The sequence below is a fragment of the Colletes latitarsis genome, chromosome 1 (genome assembly GCF_051014445.1).
Source record: "Colletes latitarsis isolate SP2378_abdomen chromosome 1, iyColLati1, whole genome shotgun sequence".
Classification (NCBI taxonomy): domain Eukaryota; kingdom Metazoa; phylum Arthropoda; class Insecta; order Hymenoptera; family Colletidae; genus Colletes; species Colletes latitarsis.
The window spans coordinates 51,465,055-51,486,005 of record NC_135134.1 but is presented as its reverse complement, the minus strand read 5'-3'; the positions used below and the strand labels follow the sequence as shown (position 1 = coordinate 51,486,005).

At 40.4% G+C, this 20,951-nt stretch overlaps 3 protein-coding genes across 6 annotated transcripts in view; 1 reads left to right on the top strand and 2 right to left on the bottom strand.

Moving 5' to 3' along the window:
* The window catches only part of LOC143341660 (A disintegrin and metalloproteinase with thrombospondin motifs 7), a 43,453-nt gene extending 31,414 nt beyond the window's left edge, over positions 1–12,039 (top strand). For all 3 annotated transcript variants that reach the window (XM_076764657.1, XM_076764666.1, XM_076764647.1), the window contains 14 exons: positions 3,617–3,902; positions 6,564–6,883; positions 7,085–7,359; positions 7,621–7,767; positions 7,835–7,985; positions 8,046–8,135; positions 8,291–8,606; positions 8,746–8,873; positions 8,965–9,212; positions 9,375–9,492; positions 9,628–9,890; positions 10,143–10,657; positions 11,030–11,203; positions 11,398–12,039. In XM_076764657.1, coding sequence (XP_076620772.1) covers positions 3,617–3,902; positions 6,564–6,883; positions 7,085–7,359; positions 7,621–7,767; positions 7,835–7,985; positions 8,046–8,135; positions 8,291–8,606; positions 8,746–8,873; positions 8,965–9,212; positions 9,375–9,492; positions 9,628–9,890; positions 10,143–10,657; positions 11,030–11,203; positions 11,398–11,549 — 3,183 coding nt within the window. In that variant the 3' untranslated portion in view covers positions 11,550–12,039. The remainder of the gene's footprint in view (positions 1–3,616; positions 3,903–6,563; positions 6,884–7,084; positions 7,360–7,620; positions 7,768–7,834; positions 7,986–8,045; positions 8,136–8,290; positions 8,607–8,745; positions 8,874–8,964; positions 9,213–9,374; positions 9,493–9,627; positions 9,891–10,142; positions 10,658–11,029; positions 11,204–11,397) is intronic.
* Positions 12,040–12,118: 79 nt separating this feature from the next.
* On the bottom strand, positions 12,119–12,968 carry LOC143341674 (uncharacterized). The gene is made up of 2 exons (XM_076764679.1): positions 12,766–12,968; positions 12,119–12,338 (listed from the first exon to the last, which is right to left on the bottom strand). The coding sequence occupies exons 1-2, from the start codon at positions 12,874–12,876 to the stop codon at positions 12,243–12,245; spliced, it is 207 nt and encodes a 68-aa protein (XP_076620794.1). The 5' UTR covers positions 12,877–12,968; the 3' UTR covers positions 12,119–12,242.
* A 535-nt stretch (positions 12,969–13,503) lies between these two features.
* Positions 13,504–19,172, bottom strand: Bcat (Branched chain amino acid transaminase). 2 transcript variants are annotated; one of them, XM_076764286.1, is made up of 7 exons: positions 18,181–19,172; positions 16,813–16,920; positions 16,519–16,728; positions 16,128–16,358; positions 15,131–15,440; positions 14,854–15,011; positions 13,504–14,772 (listed from the first exon to the last, which is right to left on the bottom strand). In XM_076764286.1, the coding sequence occupies exons 1-7, from the start codon at positions 18,199–18,201 to the stop codon at positions 14,581–14,583; spliced, it is 1,230 nt and encodes a 409-aa protein (XP_076620401.1). In that variant the 5' UTR covers positions 18,202–19,172; the 3' UTR covers positions 13,504–14,580. The 2 variants fall into 2 exon arrangements, with proteins under 2 accessions (XP_076620401.1, XP_076620409.1); XM_076764294.1 differs by lacking the exon at positions 18,181–19,172 and having other exon boundaries at positions 16,519–16,700.
* Positions 19,173–20,951: the final 1,779 nt, after the last annotated feature.

Genomic DNA, 20,951 nt, shown 5'->3' with positions numbered 1-20,951 from the left:
CATGGGCGTCGACGTGCGACAGTATTGCGACCGCCCATCGATACACCTCGTTGGCCGTACAATAATAATTTATATATGCGAACGAGCTGCTAGGTTGCGCGGTAAGGTTGCCTTAACGATTGCAACGTATTGCCGGCCGAGAATAATGACTGCTCGGTCACCATTAACTATCCACAATCGAGCCGTTCCACGTCCGATCGCCGCGCTGGTTTCGCGCATTATGCTAATCCCACCTACCGCGCTTGCTCCCTAGATCGCGTCGATCCTGCCCGCTTTTGTACCGCTGACGCGCCACGAGTTCGGGTTTCTTTCAGCATCGATCGCTAATTAACCGTGCAGCTTGCGTGGAAACTGCGCTCGTAAATCTTAAATTAGTAATCGAGATTGAAATACGCGTTAGATTCGAAAGAAAAGGATAAGCTTCTATCGTACGTCCACGCCGATAGGAGATCCATCGGTTACAATTAGCGGAGCGTCGTCGAGTCGGATCCCTGCGGAGAATCGCGTCGAGATCGAGGAGGATCCGTGGCTGATCTCGATTCTCGCGTGTTCGTAGCAATTAGAGTAAGGCGCGACAGATACGAAGAGGTTACGTCGCGAAACGAGCCGAGATGAAGGTGCAGAACGTAACGCATAGCCGGCTATAAATAATCGGCCGACGGTTCGGGATTAATCGGATCCTAGGAAGGAACGACTAAAGAAGCGCCGCGCCGCTGCGTCGGTTCCGTGTACACACTCGTTCTGGAACCGTGCCGCGAAACGCGCGGGGGCCCAATTAAACGAACAAAGACGTCCAAATGGAAAGCCGACCGACGGCTAGACACCGTCATAGAAATATATTTACTTGTGATTGGAAGCATTCAGTCCCCGCGGCGAGTCCGCGCGCGGCACGCATGCACAAGACACCCGAGTAACGAACGACCGGCAGATCGCTGAATCGATAATGTCCTCATCCATTTCCATTCAACGGGTTAGAGTAACACCTAGCCAGAACGAAATTACTTCATTTACGCGGGTTCCGCTCGAACGTCCGGAGCGATCGTTATTCACCGATAGCCCGAAATGATCTACGGCCGGTCCCGGGGCTCGTCTTTATCGTCTTCGTGCGCCGCGGAGACTCATTGAAATCGTATCGTTCGACTCGATCGGCTAAACCGCAAGATGCAAACGAAGATACGATCGCCGCCGGTGACGCAAACTCGCGCCAACTTTAAACGAACGAACTGTCTTTTAGCCACGACGATTCCCAGCAAAGTAAGCAGGGTCTAAAGTAAAGGAAAGATCGCTTAGACTTTGGAATATGTAAATCGGTGGATCTACGATTTTGAAAGACGTAGACTCGAAATACTTATACAGGATGTTCGGCTACCCCTGGGGGATTCTAGACACCAAAATAAGATGAAAATCAAGAATACCAATTTGTTGATTGAGGCTTCGTTAGAAAGTTATTAACAATTAAATTCAAAAATTTCAAATCGTTCTGGAAAAATTATTTTTAGCTAGGGGGGTCAATTACAATCATTTTTGGTGAATACACATACCTCCGAAATCCTACCCAATTTCGAGAAAAAAATTCGAGAAGGTGTGAAATTTTTCGGCGAAAAAAAAAATTTCGAATCGTTCTAAAAAAATTATTTTCAGTTGCGAGGGTCAAATACAATTATTTTTGGTGAATAGACATACCCTCGAAATCCTGCGCATTTTCGAGAAAAAAATTCGAGAAGGTGTGAAATTTTTCGACAAAATTAAAAAATTTCAAATCGTTCTAAAAAAATTATTTTTAGTTACGGGGGTCCATTACAATCATTTTTGGTCAATAGACATACCCCCGAAATCTTGCGCATTTTCGAGAAAAAAATTCAGTACGGTCGGAACTTTAAACGTTAATAACTGTTTAACGAAGCCTTCGTCAACAAATTGGTATTCTTGATTTTCGTCTTGTTTTGGCCTCTAGAATCCTTCATTACAATTTTTCCCAGAGGTGGCCGAACACCCTGTTGTATATAACAATAGAACTTAATTAACGCCTTGCAAGATGGACCAAAGTAGCAATCGATTCTACGGATAAGATAGAAACACGCTACAGATTTGTCCGAGATAAATCTGGCTTAGTTCGGCGAGGCGATCGCAAAAAGATAAGAATAAAGTAAATACATATAATACTTTTACTAGTTAACCGGTTCCGCTTATAAATTGCCGCGAGTGTAGTGAATTTATGCGGCAAGTAATTTATGTAGATTCAACTAGTTAGCATCGAACGCAAAAATACCGAGTTTACAATAAATTTAACGCTTAATGAACTTTTAAACGCGTCGACGTTCCGTTCCATCCGCCCTCTGTCTCGAACCACGTTCTTCGGAGGCTTGAAACACGATTTTCCATCGATACGTTTGAAATAGAAATATCGATGCGTTCGTATTTGAAGTCCGACGGTGTTCAAAGTCTTATTGCGCGTGGGTTATCGTTATGTTGAAACCGAACCGTCTTGCAGGGAACGAACATCGCGCCGGTCGAGAAGAAACGAGAAAAATCGGCATCGATCGTTAACCGAGCCGACGACAATGTTCGCGGCATCGTTGAAGCCGCACGGTGGTAACAAATCACTCCTTATATAGGCGACGGAGTTTCTGTGCGCGTAAAATGAAAAGAAACGAGGCAAAAAAGGAAGTCAGACCATCGCGGAATAGAGAGAAGAAGATGAAGACGAAGGGAAAAGAAGAGTAGAGGGGCGACTGCCGGGAGAAGAAGAGGAAGGACCGAGGCCCCGTGAGGCCCCGTGCGGCGCTGAATCACGCTCGGACCTTTTTCACTTTGAGGTCCTTCGACGGCGCCCCTCTTCGAGCTCACCTTTGCGAGGCTGGCGCCGTGATTTTTCACGGTCGTCGTCAGGGAATAGTCGAAACGGCGCGCGCGGAGGTCTCGCGCGACTTGCATTCCAGGCCCTCCGTCTCGACGACGCCGCTATTCCTCTCGAACCGATTATTCCCAGCTATTTTTGCACGGCGTTCATTGTTTCCCCGAGCCTCCGCGTAATACGAGAATTCGTTTCTGAGATATCGACGACAGGATAAATTATATTTCTGCAAAAACTGGTATCCGATCGAGGCGACCAGCTACGGACAATGTCTTGTAGCTTAGAGATAAATAAGCAATAGCGATCGAAGAAAGGGCGGACGTAGAATTAGAATTACATCGAAATCGGACGATGGGTGTTCCAGCGATCGATTGCTACTCGACGGAAAGCGGTGAACGCTATCGATGATCGGGAATGATTAATGACACCGGTGTACCTGTGAACGCGGCAATCTCTACCAGCATCGAAACCAATTTACATTGTACCGTTTCTTGTTTCGAAGGTGTTACATACGCGCCAAGCCTACCACCGAGTCTCTCGAAACGTACGCCGACGATTAACGACCGGTTAAAGTTCATCCGTCGCTTTTACCTCGCATAGACCTTTTTTTTTTATAATTGTTGCAAGGTGGCCCTGTTTCCGGCGCGACGGCTTTTCTAAATGAAAATTCGCGTTAGTTATGGGATGATCTGGTGGTGGTTGGCGAGGCAAAAGCAGAACAAAGAGACCCGGAGTAACGCGATAGCGGGTTTCGTGTTTCAGGCGGGCATGCTGCGTGGCGAGCACGGGGAGTTCTGGTTGGAACCAGTCGCCGTGTCCCCGGAAGAAGAACGAGTCGGCCTGGAGGAAAGGCTGGAAGACGCCGGCGCCGAGGAGCGGTCTCCGGGAGGCCGAGAACGGAAACTTCACTCGCTGGTCGGTAGGCCGCATCTCGTGTTCCGTAGATCCGCCGAGCAGCCGCAGCTCGAAATCGGCGCCGCCGCGACCGGCCGCACCAGACGCCGACGAAAAAAGAAGAGAAAACTCGAGAGAAACTGTGGCACTCGCGGTGAGAATCTTACCAACACCATTCTCCTCCTCTTCCCGCTCCTCCGTCTCGATCCCCCGTTTACCACCGCCAAACCTGACCATTATCCGCCTCTGCCGAACCTTCTTCTTTTCTTCTTCCACGGCCAACCAACCATACGTCGCTCTCCTATCCAAATTACGAATAACTCTGCCACTTTTTCTTAGGTCTACGAATATTATATGGTGGAAAGGTAGACACAATAGATTCGAAACATGACGATTTTTGGTTGCTCCTCGAGCCTTCCAAGCTAGGGGTGACTAGAACAAAATCGGGACGCTAAGGATAAAGTTACATAACTTCGATATTATTAATTAGAATATAATTGTTTAGCTACCAGGTTTTGTCCGTATACAGGGTATTTGGCCAGCCCTAGAAGCCAAAATAAGACGAAAATCAAGGATGCTAATTTGTGGCCACACAGTATATTTTTGATGAACAACTTTTTCTCAAAAATGATTTTTTAATAACTTTTTAACGAAGTCTCAATCAAGAAATTGATACTCTTGATTTTCGTCTTATTTTGGCCTCTAGAATCTCCCATTAAAATTTTCCCTAGGGGTAGTCGAACACCCCGTATACCTTGCAACTCTGGTGGATGGAAAAATTTCCAATTATCGTCTTCGTGCCTCTTTTACTTCCGATTCCTCCAGTTACGTACGTTTAACGCATCCGAGGCCACCGAGATGCACGAGCTACAAACGGCGTGGGCGTGTCGATGCCAAACGTTATCTTCTTATCGGATGTAAATTGCACCGGGACACGACAAATGTTACCGTTCGAGAACTCTTCTCTCAATAATTGCGGGACGCGTAATTAAAGGCGACTTGGGCGCACGGTGACGCACGATCCCTAATTAAGCGATACCATTTTTTCTCGTCCTCGTATCGATGCGATTACTTACGATCGCAATGAATTTTAGTTATTCTAATTGTACGGCTTAATAACGTCGCTCGTAAGATATTGTAATAGTAAACGCGTTATTTCTCAATGGACGGTCATGAATTTTAAATCGATCGTATAAATACGTTCCGTTCGCGACTATTAAGCGAGTGGAACTGCCTTTCCAACCAGACATTTTTGCCGGGCTGATTTGTAAAACTTCGTATTACGGACAAATTAAACCGACTATAGTGTTTCTCTATTAGCAAACTACCAGCAGAATTAATTTGCGATCGTAAATCAATTTTGACAAATACTACGGCCACGCCTTATTTCCTGCCGTTTATGTTCCTCGAACGACGCCGTTCGAGCACTTCCGCTAATTAGACCGATGCGAAGCGCAACGACACACGCTCGATACGCTAAATCGTGTAATTGCTAAATCCAATACTGCCGTTTCTCGATCGATATCGGCACCTAACGATAAAGTTTCATTACTTCAATATTGCATTAAAAGTTACTCGAAAGTGTCCATCTCATATAATTAAATATCTTTTTATAACACACTTAAACGAGATAATCTAGCATGAAAATAGTTTCATAAAATATAGAAAGAATGTTCTTAGAATGTGTTGTACCCATCGCTAGTCTCGGTCCCATTGCTAGTTGTAATTAATAGCGTAGAAAGGAAGGATGAACGGCACCCACAGCGAGAACGAATCGACACTTTCTTTTTCTTTTCCAGTCTTCGACAGTGTTTCTGGTCCGGCTCCCAAGTTCTCGTTTCTCATCCAGCAGCGCGTATTACAACTATTTATGCCGTCTACGCGTATAATGTAATCGGAGCTACAGAGAACGTGGGCGTTCCAGCGACATCTTCTGCTCGTTCTTTTACCGGCGCGAACATCTTTGACCAGGCTTACCTGACAAAAATCGAAATTCGATATTTACGAGCTTGTCCAACGGTTGCTCCCGGTACAACGCGCGCGATAACATCTCGCCAATCATCTATTCTCGTTTCACCACTAATTACTTTCGAGATGGACGCGTTAATATACTGGTCGATCTATTTATCCTATCACCCACGAATGCCGCTTAACATCCACGTTTCTCGCATCTTCAAGATCGATAAATCGATCGGCGGGCGTATCTCGTTAATTTTTACCACAGATAATTGTCTAATAATTGCAAAAATGATCCTAGTCTCTCAAGTTCTCCAAGAACACGATTCAATTCGAAAACCACCGTGACACGATTTCCAAATCGAACCTATCAAACGTGCTACGACCCCGCGTTTCGGGCGGATTGAACGCGAGAAGATCGATATACAAGTAAGATCACCGCGGTCGATAGGTGGCGGCGTCGAACGAACCAACCAACACGGGATAATCCAATTCGCCGCAAACCTGTAATTAGCTACAACGAATATCCGTTTCGGCAAGTCGGCCGATCTATCGGGATAGGCTCGAATGAAATCTTAATTGCACGCCTGCGATCAGCCAATCTGCATAAATTAAGGGATCGAGCGAACGCGTCGTACGTGTCTACCGCGTGTACATCTTTCTCGGGATCGTGCACGCACGTGCGCCGCACGATTTCTAGATACGCTACCTCTAATTTCGACCTCTCGATCACCGAGAATTTATACGGAAAATTCAAAGCTGAGATTCGAGAAGCTTATAAGAGATTTCGTTTCCCCGGTTTGGCGGAGCTCGGAGGCCCAGCCGATCTCGTGTTAATCAGCCCGATAACGTTGCACAGAACCGAGGAGATTGACGGAAACGCGGCTCGAGTGGCAGACGCAGCCGGGTCTCGTTCAAGTTCAAGGACGCGGCAGAAGGAAACACCATCCGACGAAACGATGGCAACGTTCCAAGAGATCGATCAGCCGACCGCGTCACGTCGAGGCCCTCATCGTCGCTGACACGACGATGATGGCTTTTCATCAGGACGGCGACGTCGAGACGTATCTGCTGACCATCATGAACATGGTGTCGTCGCTCTATCTGGACCCCACCATCGGGAATTTCATCAACGTCGTCGTGGTCAGAATTATTCTCGTCGAGGAGGACGAGGCGGAAGTACGTGCGAATTCGAGCGATTTTTATTCCCTTCGACGATCCGAACGCGCGTAAAATTCTTGGAAAATCGTTCCGCGCGAACGATGAAATTTTTCTTCCGAGGAAACTGCCACGTTTCACGAGACCGTATGTTTACTATAAAACTCCCGCGACGGGGAATGGTAAAAATCTAAAATTTTGATTTATCAACGTTTCTATCAGCAAGGGCTGGACATCACGGTGAACGCGGACCGAACGCTGTACAATTTCTGCAAATGGCAACAGAAACTAAACCCGGCGGACGACTCGCATCCGAATCACCACGACGTGGCGATTTTGGTGACGAGGGAGGACATCTGCTCGAGGGCGAACACGCCGTGCAGCACGCTGGGAGTGGCCCACGTAGCCGGTATGTGCCAACCGGACCGCAGTTGCAGCGTCAACGAGGACAACGGAATCACCCTGGCGCACACGATCACGCACGAATTGGGACACAAGTGAGCGAAATCTGTCGTGGGTGGCCTCGAAAGACACGATATTACACGATATCACGCGCGTCGTTGGCTTAAAAATAATCGCCGGGACATGGAGAACAATTATTTTCCTCCCTCGAACGATCCCTGTTTCGCGGCTAACTTTTCCACGGGTCGAACGATACGAATATTGGCGCGCGTCACGTAATTTGAATTTTAAATCGCCCCTTTCGTCGGCCATAAGATTATTCTGTTATCAATGGACGTTCTCGATTGAAATTCCAGCTTCGGGATGTACCACGATACGGAGAAAATCGGATGCAGCAAACGCGACGGCGACACGCTGCACGTTATGACGCCAACGTTCGAGGTGGACACCATAGGCGTAGCCTGGTCGAGATGCTCCAAAAGAGACATCACGAATTTTCTAGAGTAAGAACATCCCTGACGAGAAAGAATCGATTCGATTCGCCGTGAACGACTCGTGTTTCTATTTCAGTCAAGGAAAAGGCGAGTGTTTGGAGGACGAACCGGCGGACAACGATTACGCGTATCCGGATTTACCCCCGGGCGCGATGTATAATGCGGAGCATCAGTGCAGACTTCAATTCGGCGTCAGAGAGGCCTCTGTTTGCTCCCCCTTGCAGGAGGTAACGAACAGAAGACAATTAAGTATCACGGTAATTAAAACTCGGTGATCTCGTTCACAGATCTGCTCGAAATTATGGTGCATCGTTGACGGTACTTGCACTACCATGCTTCATCCGGCTGCTCCGGGGACCCACTGTGGAAAACACATGGTATAGATCGCTAACTATTTTTTTAATTCGATACATAGGTACGTTGCAATGGAAATAACGGGTTACGCGAAGAATTGCAAATACGTAGGAAATATTTAAAGTAGATTAATTACGAATCGAGGGCTGGTTCATCGAGAACTATAATTCTGTCGCAGTGGTGCCAAAACCAAGAGTGCGTGCCGATCGTGGACAGACCGCGTCAGATCGACGGCGGATGGGGCGAATGGGGCACTTGGAGCGAGTGCTCGAGGAGCTGCGGCGCGGGTGTCTCGATCGTCGAACGGAAGTGCGATCACCCGGAACCGGCGCACGGTGGGAAGTTCTGCATAGGCGAGAGGCGACGATACAAAATTTGCAACACGCAGCCTTGCCCGGAAGGCACCGCCAGCTTCAGAGCCGTTCAGTGCAGCAACTACGATGGCAAAGAGTACAAGGGAAAGAACTACACCTGGTTACCATATTTCGATCAAAGTAAGATATCTTTTCACCGCGACGCTCGATCAAACGATATTTTTCCCCCAATTATTATGCCCTGCGTGGTGTCATTTTCTTGAACGATTCAACGATGTTCGGTCTCTAGAATAATAATCGATATCGTCATTAATTGAAGCGGAACCTTGCGAATTGTATTGCACCGATACAGAGGAAAGTGTAATCGTTCCGTGGGGCGAGGCCGCTCTGGATGGTACACCCTGTAACGTTGGTACCAGGGACATGTGCATCTCGGGAATCTGTCGAGTTAGTCTGTTCTTGTTAATAACAATAAGTATGACAATTATTACTCTAGTTTCCAATAAAGCTTGGAATCGTATTAACCTTCGAACCGTAGAAAGTTGGCTGCGACTGGACGGTCGATTCCGACGCCACCGAAGACCGTTGCGGCATTTGCCACGGCGATGGGACCCAATGCGAGACAACCGGTGGTATTTACGATAAAAACGACGGTTCCGGGTACAAACAGGTCGTCGTCGTTCCGTCCGGCTCGAGGAACATAAAGATCGAGGAAATCGGTAACAGCAAAAATTACATTGGCATAGGAGTACCGAATTCCGACAAGTACTTCCTCAACGGGAAACGGTGGGTAATATTTGGAAAGAAAATTAGCCGCCAATTAACGGCAAATTTGGTCACAGCGAATATTCATATCGGCTAGTAATCGATTACCGAGTTTTACGCGAAACAAACGGAACGTCGCGAAAAACATTTTAACAAATTTAGATCTCTGTTCTAACTGGACAGCCAGATCACCTTAGCAGGGGAGTACGAAGTGGCCGGGACTCCAGCTTTGTACGAGCGAGATCGCGATAGGGAGAAGATCAGAATCCCTGGACCCATTAAAGAGGACATAGCGATCTACGTATGTATTCGACGTCGATTCAAAATAGGTAGAATTGAATTTCGGTAGAGATTCCAAGCACGCGCCATTGCGATTCTCGTAACTCTTCGTAGCCACTTTGTTCTCCTGCTCAATAACCTTGCACCATCGCTACAGTTGATTTCCAGAGGACATTATCGGAATTTCGGACTGCGATACGAGTACACCGTTCCGAAGAAAGAGCCCGACCGGGCGCCAGAGTACTCTTGGGTATTCTCTGACTGGTCGCTCTGCACGGCCACTTGCGGGGGCGGCACGCAAATATCGAAACCCCTCTGCAACGAGAAGAAGAGCGGAGTCGTCGAGGATCATTTTTGCGAGAGTATCGAGAAACTCGAGTCGATTTTGCGGGAGTGCAATCTGAACCCCTGTCCTGCCAGGTAAAGTACACGGTTCAACGAGATAGAGAAAAGAAACGCTGATAAAAATTATCGTAACTCTAAGAAAACAATCCTTTATGATCGTTATGGTAGAAGATCCTTTTCGCCAAATTACAGCGGTCCAAAGATTTAACTACACCCACGCTACGTGTAATGTAATCGCGGTTTTAAAACATAAACGCATCGTTCGTAACTAACGCGCAACAAGTTAGTTAGTTCCCGCGATAGTAAATCATTCTGGCGTAATATCAGATGGTGGATCGGCCCGTGGCAGATGTGTCCGGTGACTTGCGGGGAGGGGGCTTTGCGGAAGCGATCGGTGATGTGCGTTTCCTCGGGGATGGGTCCTGATCGTTCGGACCTGGCTCTGCCCGATCGAGACTGCAACAGAGACGCGAGGCCCGAGGAAGTCAGCCCGTGTCCCAACTTGCCGCGTTGTGGTTCCACCACTGAAACACCTTTGATCGTCTACGCGGACAATAAAGATGCTTCTTTCTATAACGTAAGTTCCAACGATCAGGACGGTATCACGATCGTCGACGGTCTGACCACCGAGGAACCGGAGATCCTCGAGTTCGACAACGTCGTCGACGAGAACCCGGACAATTCCATGTACAATACCAAATCGAAGTGGATCGTTTCGAAATGGAACCACTGTTCCAACGGGAAGAGAAACAGAAAAGTGACTTGCTCGGTGCAAGGAGATTGTAGTCCAGAGACCAAACCGGCCACCGTTGAACTGTGTCAGGGTGGAAGGTGGATCACTGGTAAGTATCTCGTTAATTTTACGCGCAGAGTGTTTCATCGTATGATCACGAACAGTCCCGAAACAGTTCCATTGCCCAGGATGGTCCAAACATTTTACTTTTCCAATAACATGAATATTTTCAAAGATACGTTAGTAGTCTCTCTTACGTCTCTACTACTTCCTATGTATAGACATAATTCAAAAGCCATTTTAAAGGGGAGGCTTTGCCGCTTCCAACGATGGCTCAGTTATGCAGAAATCATGAATAGTATTTTTAATACGCGTTAATAGGCAATTGTAGATAAGTCGGACCGAAAGATAGTGGAAATTGAATAATTGCCTATCCTTGGCATATCCTTTAAGGCATTGATCTTTATGAGCATACTTGCAGGAAGATGGGGATCCTGCAACGCGTCTTGTCTAGCGAGGCTCGGCGTTAAACACAGAGAAGTCGAGTGTCGCGATCGTATAACGGAATTACTGTCCGACGATTGCAACCCCGAGAAAAGGCCCATCGATACAAGACGCTGTTATCACAGGCGGCAGTGCGCGAACGATAAATCCGGTAATTACACGCAACCGAAGATGAACGTAGTTCGCTGAAAATGTGAAATATCAAAACGTACATAAAAATTGCAAGAAAAAATAAGTTTACGAGCCTCGAAATCGCCTTAGAAAAGCTCAATGAAATTCAAGTCGTCGATTAGGGTCCTCTTCTTGCAAGACTGTCGGCCTCGTTAACGCGTTTATTTGTTTCAGAGTGTAGGGATACCATCGTGCCAAACTCGATGTGCGCAACATATAGACGCATGTGCGACATATCATCGATCGTCCAGGAGAAATGTTGCGCCACGTGCTTCAAAAAACGCAGACACAACCGACAAAACAGACGACACGTTTTTGACGATTGACTAATTGACAAAATACAACACCTGGATCAACGAACTTTTAGACTCGACTGTCGCGAGAGAAATGCTCGCTTGTAATTTTCGCGACTCCAGTCATTCCAACGGTGCAAATACAGAAATTACGATCTGCACGATGTGCATTTGTGTACAGAAACTCAATATATTTTTATATTAAATAGCATAGATGAATATTAACTTTGTATCTAACATCGCGGATTTATTATTCTGTTGCTGACACTTGTAGTATAAAAAGTATCATTAGCATAAATATGATGTTATGCCCTCTGTACTATTACAGTAAAATCATTGCTATAAAATACATTTTCGCTACGAAGAAAATGGGAGTTTTCGCGTTTTGTTTTATTAAATTGTAAATTTCCATGTTATTTTATTGCTATTTATGTGCATCTATTTTTATAACAGCCGGTATATTTTACGTTTTTATGGTACTATTTTTTGTACAAACATAAATGTAAGACTGCAATTGTTTGTATAATAAATTTATGCAAAGAGCATAATTTATGCAAATTACATTAAATACTCTAATGTGGTTCTACAGAATCGATCAAAACTTCTGTTATTTGTTTCATTTAATTTGGTATATTTCAACTTTAGATTACACATTATGATGTACAGTTTGCTTGATTCTTACATCTTAGCATACAACTAATCGGGTAACTTCAGTTCTTTTACTTTTTATCTTGTTCCATTGTAGTCTCTTACGTGATATGCAATCCACATTGGAACTGCCATCACTCCTACGTAAAAAAATGCTCCATGAAGCATCTTTTCCTGCAACAAGCAAACCAAGATCGATAATTACTGGTCACTAACAATCCAATAATTTAAGACCAAATAATTATATAATTTTTACCTTTCATTATACAGGAGAAAACAAATGCATAATTCAAATTAACATACCTTACATCCTTTATGTTACTTTGCAAAGAACCTATATATTCAATTTTTTTATTTTCCAAAACCACGAAAGAAGAAAAAAAACCAATCTTTCGTGACAATTTACCAAGGCTTTACGAGAAAAAAATAATCAAAATATTAAAAAGAAAAAGTTTGCAAAAATATTTTTTTTAAACGTAAGAAGAAACTTGTACATTACAGATATACGTAACTCCTGTATTATCGTAATATGCCATGCATTTTAGTTTATATCGTTCCATCGACTTATTACGCAATTACATTCGATGCAAATAATACTTACGGCAAATGATACTCTACATCTGGGAGGAGTGGAAAGGTATGTTCTGCGTTGATTTACAACGAACTTTGCTAATTGTGGAGTTTTCCTAGTTATGTTCTGAATTCCGTACATGTTTGTTCTTTTCGTAAAAGTAACCCGTGCTCACTCGCAATTTAACGAACTTATCACCTCGAATAACCTAACAACGTAGACAGGAAACTTGTAGAAGCGCTTTGAGAGATCAATTGAAAACGCACATGAGCATAGCCGGAGCCAATGGGTGCTCATGTACTCTGGCCAATAAGGCGAAGTCAGACTTTGTTTTCGAGACAGTCCGTGAACGGCGCTGATGAAGTACGTAATTCAGTTCTACGTCGCTGCTCATACAGTAGTGTCTAGTTAGTGAAATAGTTGCTTAGTGACAACCTTGGCGGGTAATTCTCTCTGGATCTTTGGTGGGGACTATGAACATACAAATTTACAACACAGCAAACAAATTGACGCGTATACCTTAACAATATCGTAAACCATCCATAAAGTGATCTTCAGAAAAGGTAGAAATTTTGTATTATTATTCTTATTAGTCAAAACTTTATGTATAACAAATAGTCTCCGATCGTCTTTGAGTTTGACCGCTCTGGTGCGGGGGTACTTTATGCACCCTCGCCAGAAACGACCCGTTACAACATGCGAATTCCATGCGTGTTCAAAATCAGTTATGTATCTTAAATAATAAAAGTATGTGTAAATAAATATTACTTAAGGTTTACTTCCAATTTATTTTTTTCAAATATCACCAGTTATCGGATTGTATCACATTTGAAAATTGGTTTACAAAATTACTATTATACATAGAAAAAACTGTATAACAATACGTTTCTTAAATAACTTTGTCTTAACGTCTTCTTTAGTCGTAGAATCATGTATTTTCACTATCTAATTTTTACAATGATATCTTTCAAATAAAGTAATGAATAATCTAAAAATATATATATTTATACATATATAGTATCATACGCTTCTTGCTAAGTACAAATTTTCGTTCAACGAATAATACGTGTTCATACATGTACACACACATATATACATATATACACGCATTTTTTTTTACATTTATATACAAATTATCATCTATATTTTTAAAATTTAACGTTGAACAATTACTTCGTCAACAATGATAAAGTGTTAATCCCTGAATTTTATCTCAGACAAATGTTTTCATTTCTTATACAGAGTATTCGGTAACTGGTGATACAAGCGAAAAGGGGGTGATTCTATATGAAAAAATAAGTCTAAAATATAGAATAAAAATTTTTCATGCGAGGCTTTGTTTTCGAGAAAATCGGCTTTGAATTTTCGCCATGTCTCGTTATAGCGGATCTCGCTATAGATGATTGTCTCGATAGATATTTTTGCAATTTCAGTTTAAGTTTAAGTTAATAAACAATTCCGTGACACTGGAAGTGTTTATTAACATAAACTTCAATCGAGACAATGATCTACAGCGAGATCCGTTATAACAAGGTACATGATCAAGTGTGCGCGTACCCGACGAAAATTCAAAATCGATTTTCTCGAAAACAAAGCCTCACATGAAAAATTTTTATTCTATATTTTAGATTTATTTTTTCATCTAGAATTACCCCCTTTTCGCTTGTACCGCCAGTTACCGAACGCCCTGTATATTTCTAAGAAAGTCGCTTATGTTTAGTTTGTAAAAGTAACAATATAAAAATCATAATGCACTGATTGTCATTGAATGGATTTTCATAAATCACTCAGCAGTTTAAATATAACGAATTTAAATATAATGAATTTTCATAAATTACTCTATTTTCATTCGATTGGTATAGCCCATGGGTGGTCCGGTATAACACCATACTGTATGTCTGTTAAATGTTTTAGAAATTTTTTATAAAGAGGTTCTGAATGCTCCAATGTTGGTATGTGTAATGGCCGATCGATAAATTCAATGTACGATATAGGACTGATTATACAGGCTGTTCCTGCTCCAAATAGTTCCAGTAACTACAGTAAAATTAGAATTAAAATGAAATTTTAAAATAACATTTAAAAAATATAGAATAAGAAGTATTAAAATAATCTTACTCTATTTTCTGAAAGCAATTGACAAACTTCATTCATACAGAATGTTCGTTCTGTAACTTTAAATTCATTCCATTCTCTAGCTATTGCTAAAATAGAATTTCTGGTGACCCCAGGAAGTATTAATCCATTTGATAAAGATGGTGTTATTAATTCTTTCTCTAAATATTACAAAATAAATATTTACAAGAGTTGAGGACTGTAGTAACATAACTAGAATATAAGCTTGCTTTTCTAGCAATGTATAAAACTATAAAAATGATTATAAAATCGTGCTTACCTCCATCATCATTTATGCAGACCATAAAGATGTTCATAGTCCCAGCTTCTGTTATTTCATTATTTTCTCCATAGAGCCACAGCACTTGCTGCAAACCCCTTTCTATGGCTTCTCTTTGTACATAAATAGTGGGACCATAGTTACTACCTACTTTGTAGTTACCACAACCACCTGGCCATGCTCTTGTGTACCGGGGATCTGCTAGTAAAGACACACCAATGTGTTCACCTGTTTGTTTAAAATAGGAACCCACAGGTGATAAAATAATATATAGCAAGGCAGACTCTGAGGATGTCACTCCAAGCATGGGCTACATAAAAATAAAAAATTTTAATTATACATTGTATTTTTTTCATGCTTATTCTAATGCTGATTATTATTTTTATTTCTAGTTATCGATCTTGTATGTAAAATTGCGGAAATAAATACGATAGATATATGTTTCTAAAACATTATCTCTCAGAGTCAAATTTTTATGATTTTGTGCATGTTTAGATTAGTTCTACTAATAACAATGTTGCATCATCTGGAAGTAATGTATCAGTGAATTCTCTAAACTTATTTGCACAAAAAGATATCATATCAATACACTTTTTGTATTTATTTTACATAACATTAATGTAAGCATGAATATTGTAGAATAACAATTTTAATATGTAAAAATGTGTTTGAATTATTTAGGGTTTTATAAATATTTTGTAGTTTTCATCATTGTGTAGCATTTGATCTAGCTGTATCTTATGGCCCTGCCCCAATGAAAAAGCGTCATGCCCCTGTTTATCATGTATTATCATTAGGTATTGGGAAATATATTGCTTACTTTCATATGTATCTGTCTTAATGACGTATGTGACATAAGTGACATGATTACTCTTCCTATCATCAGACTGATTGTAATGTGCAGAATAACTATGACGCGACCTCACAGAATATCTGTTCTCTTTAACTTTTATTCACAGTCAAAGAATTTTGTTTGTAATAGGAAATAAATACTTACATCTATACCTATAAAAGTTGGACGTATGTAGAGACTAGAAGCAGTAGAATGAGGTACCCATTCTTGATCTATACTAATTAATTTACAACAACATTTGATTAGTTCGTCTCCAATAAAAGTAGGCAAGCCAGTTCTTATTGCTGAATTCTTCATTCGTTCCATATTTAATTGTGGTCTAAAAATTCGTATTTTTCCATCTACACCTCTGTAAGCTTTCAGACTCTCAAACAACTGAAACAATACCGCGTACAGACATTATTCGAGTATGCAATGCCCTTAAAAGTTTATTTTTCTATCGCTAATGTATTTTATTTTTTAAACGTCATAAAGTTAACTTTCTCATTGTTCTCAAAATCAACGCGAAATCCTTTTGAGCGAAAGCTTTACGTACCTCTACGGCGTAATGAAATACTTTTGATGCCGGATGAAGGACTAGATTTTCAAACGGTGTAATTTCTGGCACCTGCCATCCTCCCAAAGCCTCGTGATAAAATATTTTTAACATATGATCTGAGAAATATTTACCAAACAACAGATCACTGACATTGGGTTTGGGTTGTAATTGCTCAGGTCCTGCAAGACGGACCGATAAATCTGCATACTATAAATACAATATTTATAAACTTTACTTGAAGTACTCGTTTTGTGAATTTATTTAAATATTTCTATGACAAAAACGTTATACCTTGAAAGAGCGTTCCGGTTGTATTACTTTCTTATCTCTGATTTGTAAAGACGAATTCCATCTAACAGTAGTTTGAAATTGATTCAGTAAAGTCCCGCAGGATAAAATCTATTGCAAAAATATCACTTTATTAATTAAACATTATCATTAATCATTTATTTTGAGATTGAAATTATTGCGTAATTTTGAACGCGTCTAATGTCTGTTACGAATACAGTTACTTGGATGAATTCGTGTATTGTTCGAGGGTGACTAGATTTTTCATTAATTTCAAATTTATACATAGTTAGGGATTTCTTAAGAAGCAGTTAGTTAAATATAATAGCGCCATTTTTATTATTCGAAACAAAGACCCGTTGAATGACAGTAGAAATCCCAGTTCAATTTATATCAGAGTTACGAAAGTGTTATTTGACGATACATATATCTGGTGAACCTCAACTCGTACGAAGCAAACATGAAAATTTGAAGCGATAATATGCTATACTTTACAAATCATTTACCGCACGTGTCACGATAAATAGGATATATGATTTTTGTAAATTGTTGAGTGCGATAATAAGTTGCTTACGGAAGCACCGACAATAAGATTCAGTCAATGTAATTGTGTAGGCGTGGTTTAATAAATTTTACTTCATTCATTCGGGATCAAAGAAAGACGCGAAATTTAAATTTTATGAAATGAATCATCGCAGTTCGGTAGAATTTCTTTTTCTCCCTCTTAAATTGAAATCATCAGTGTCAGAAATAAGAGAACACAAGCACGTGGTATTGCACGTGCCTAAATGTCTCATTGGAATTTCCAAGAACAAGAGCGACAATGTCATAATAAAATATTTATCAGTTTTTCTTGCTTCACAGTAAATACCCTTCTTTAGGGAAACTTGGAAAATATTATCGATGTTTCAAACTTAAATTAAATGGCAAACTATTTGCGTATATAATAGATAAGTAATGAATCTACACTTTTCCACGGAATAACATAAATAATTACATTCATTAATGAACAAACGCAAGGAACAGTGTTTTTAACGAAGCGTTTTAAAACTTGTACGCTGGATTATTCTTACGCGAAAGTGTATTGCATCATTGCGACAACAATGAGATAGTTGCAAAAATTCAATGCAAAACCGTCGGTAAACAGCCAAGCTAGATTTTACGAACGAAGGGGTGTAATTTTTAGAAGTTATTACATTTCTTTAAAACTGAATCTATAATAGGATGTTTCGCAAGCATTGTAGATAGCTTCATCAAAGCTCAAAAGACAAACTGATACTCGACAATACGATATGGTACACAATTAACAAATAGAGATTTTATGACATTTTACTCTGCATTAAGAAATACAATATTTAAAATACGACTTACCTGGCGCCGTAATTGAACCATAGTAATTATGTATTGATCTGGGATTAGGAAACGTTTAATTTATCAGAACAACCCACAGCGAGCGCGCAAGGCTCATCACATGAACTTGTGAACGTGCAAAGTAGTACTTTGCGAAACAGATTTAAAAATCGCGTCTCGGCTTCTTGATTAAATATCAATAAGGAAAAAGATATACAAATCGTAACGATTATAGCAAAAAAAAAAATAAATAACAAAATTGACAAAGACAGAATCTGTCACAGTCTACAACTAGTCACAGGTGATATAGGGAATCACTGTCAGAAACGCGAACATTAACTGTAATTTTGTCAGGTGAAAACTTGCACCCGCTTCCTAGCGCATTCTCGAATAATGTCTTTGTATTAACTATCGGTTAATATTTTATTTATTAGCAAGAAAGGCGCGTGAGGGAGAGACACAGAGGAGCAAAGCATCCCCTCTCTTCATCCAAGAATGGAAAAGTGGGAGGATTTACCGATTTAATATATGTAGTTTTAATGTACACAGTGCTGCGGAAGTTTCCATTTAATTCTAATTGGATTAGTGGATTGGTTTAGTTTTAAATAACTTCAGTCTTCTTACTTGAACATTAAAAAAAAAAAGAAAGAAATACAACTCGAATTTGACGATGATACGGTTAAATATGATAGCCATTTCGAGAGTGTTATACTTATAAAAGAAATCGATAAACACTTTTGTATTTTATGTTATCCTTAGCGATCTAATGTTCTCCAACCTATATATCACGTTAACGCGTACTTTTATAATTCGTACACTGTTTCACTATGGAGGAGCAATAGTAAAGCTAAGTGCAGTTTTCGAGTACGAAATAGTATTTAATTAATTAGTCATTTTTCCGTCTAAATTAGTGGAATCCGTGGACGACCATAACGATGGAAATTCGAACAATCGGTATGAAATAAAATGAAGCCGCGCGAACTATTCAGAGTGATAAGATTTTAAAGACACCCTGTACGTGAGAGATGAAACTCAGTACTGTGCACCATTGGGAAAGGGGAGGAAAAATTGTGGTGGTGGGGTGCGGGGGACAGAGAGTCGAAAACATGACGATAATATGGTTTCTTCACGCGATAAGAAAGGGCAGCACGCGCGTTGTTGTTGAACAAACCGAACGTTTCTCGTTTCTTCAACGTATAAAAGTATCGTATAAATATTTGTTAAGTGTAACGAACGAAAATCGAACCTAATATGGTAGTGCGTTTTTCGAGCGTTTGCTTCATAACTTCGTAACTTCTCTTCATAACTTTTACATAAATATTTTCGCACCCATTGAAATTGTCGTATTTAAAGAGTCTTATTTAATTACTAGCCTTTATTATAACAAATACTATATTAAATATACTCATAGACATTTGTATGTATATTTTGATAGGACTACGCAAACCTATTCAAATATTACGTGCAGAATTATATTACTTGTTCTTGGTGACAAGTAAATAACTTGTCCACTTTTATTACATTTTATTAAAATACGATATGGTACAGTAATTCACTTAATGCTCAGGATACATTCTTAAAATTTAGAGCTCTAAGTAGAGTCATTTTAACGATACATATATGTATAGAGATAGTTGAAAACACAAATATACTTATAGTAGATGTTCATGTGCTTCTAATCACATTTAAAAAGTTATAATTACAGTTATAATTTTATAGCCAGAGAAACGATTTTTCTCATCATCACTAGTTTTAATAGACATTGTATACATCGTGTCTGCTCGCGGTATTATCTCATTTAAACATACGTTTGGATAATACGAGTCTGAAAGAATCCCCAGAGATTGGTGCATTGCCTTGACAAACCGCTTTTAAAGAAAAGATTCTCGTAACTAATCGTCTATTTTGTTAGTTGATTATTTTTACAAAATAATTGCACTGTAATTATTGTGTAATCCCCATATAATCATAATCGTAAATCATTAAACCGTATAATTTACCGTACATTTACAACACAATTATTTCGTAGATCTAATCGTGGCAAATTCAATTAGATTACATTTCGCTCAACACTAACAGCGTTTAACGGGATAAATTCTAAGTATATCACAGTTCACAATTAAAATTCCAAGGTTAACAGTTGAGAAATGGCGTGATGAGATGCGACGTGAACTAAACGCAAGCAGAATTCGGACTGAATGTCTCTTGATACAGTTTTTGGGTGGTATATACAATACTGGATGGGACATATCAGAGTAACTCATTTATTTTTAAAGATAGAAAAAAATTTTCAAGCAAATGTTATTTGATTACATGGGGGACATAGTGTGCTGGTGCTTTTAACACGTATGATTCTACATTTGTTATACTGTAATCTAATGGCATGCCCTTCGATACCACATGATATGTAAACAAATAACATTCCACGGTGTCGTACACACAGCATATTTGCCATAATATTTTTGCACTACTCTATGACAAGACAAGGACATGAGTTCGTACTTGAAAAGTTCATGTAAATTTTTATAACGAATTAAAAGAAAGAATAAAACAATCCGCATTAAACCGCTTACGAACATGCATTGTTGATCAGAGTCATCATTTGGAACGTTAAATTAGAATTTGAAATATTAAAATGCAAACTCTTGTAATGTAGTTACATCTGCTATAATTTCTGTAACATTTTATCCGCGTCTTCTTCAGATTACATTTTTTCAATAAACTTATCTTAAATGTCGTTAATTATTATTATGCAATGTATGTGATGCAAGCGTGCGTATGCGATTTGAAAC